At 38.2% G+C, this 1,127-nt stretch overlaps 1 gene segment (V, D, J or C); it reads left to right on the top strand.

Moving 5' to 3' along the window:
• The first annotated feature begins 363 nt into the window (after positions 1-363).
• LOC107731376 (Ig kappa chain V-III region NG9-like) lies at positions 364-886 on the top strand. The segment is given in 2 exon segments: positions 364-412; positions 555-886. Coding segments are annotated over 2 exon segments (381 nt in total).
• The last annotated feature ends 241 nt before the right edge of the window (positions 887-1,127 follow it).

Raw genomic sequence — 1,127 nt, 5'->3', positions numbered from 1 at the left:
TGAATGACCTTTGACCTGTTATACAGTATCATGGATGACATCAAATCTCTAACACAGGTATTAAATGCTCTCAGCATCAAATTCTGAATGAAACCCATCATTAAAACAGTGTTTGGAGAGAGAAGGTCAACCTAGAATAAATAATTAATTAACAAGCAGTAAATCATGCGTGTTTGTTTCTGAAAATAGAAAACATTTTATTTATTAGCAAAGATACTAAATAGGAAAACTGTTTCTGCTGTCTCCAGGTAAATGATGTGGAGAGTGTTTGCATATTGATCAGATGCTTCAGTGCTCTGAGAGTGTTTATAGTGCTGTGAGTTTAACACTTCATCACTGACACACACAACAATCTTCGTCAACATGACCTTCATCATCATCTTCATCTGGACTCTCACAGCGTTTGCTCAAGGTTTGTGGAGCACAAGTTTGATATGAATTCATTTCTCACAGCGTTTGCTCAAGGTTTGTGCAGCACAAGTTTGATATCAATTCATTTCTTCAAGTATAATGTCAAAGTTTTGAGTTGATGTTCTTCTTGTTGTGTGTTTCAGAGAGTAGAGGACAGATCAGCGTCACTCAGAGTCCCTCAACGACAGCAGCTCAACCAGAAGAAACAGTCAAAATCAACTGTAAAACCAGCAGAGATGTGTTCAGCAATAGCTGGGGGCAGCGTTTAGCCTGGTACTTACAGAAACCTGGAGAAGCTCCTAAACTCCTCATATATGCTGCAACAAACCGTTACACTGGAACTCCATCTAGATTCAGTGTGGGTGGATCTAACAGTGATTTCACTCTGACCATCAGTGGAGTCCAGACTGAAGACGCTGGACATTATTACTGTCAGAGTTACCACAGCAGAGGTGATCGTGTGTTCACACAGTGATAAAGAGTCGTACAAAAACCTCCGTCAGTCAGAGTCACAGTGACTGAACTGATGCTGCTGCTGTTCAAACACTATTACTGACACACAACAGTAGATATTCATGGATATTAAATGAAAAACATCCATTGAGCTTTTACATAGTAAATACCTTAATTAATCTATTCTTTATCTTATTAAATTTATCTTTAATTTTATCTGTGAGGTTCATAATTTGGCCGCATGTTCTTGTTTCATCATGAAT

Source organism: Sinocyclocheilus rhinocerous, unplaced genomic scaffold (assembly GCF_001515625.1).
Source record: "Sinocyclocheilus rhinocerous isolate Xijiao unplaced genomic scaffold, SAMN03320098_v1.1 scaffold31020, whole genome shotgun sequence".
In the NCBI taxonomy this organism is placed as follows: Eukaryota; Metazoa; Chordata; class Actinopteri; order Cypriniformes; family Cyprinidae; genus Sinocyclocheilus; species Sinocyclocheilus rhinocerous.
This window is presented reverse-complemented; position numbering and strand designations above follow the sequence as displayed.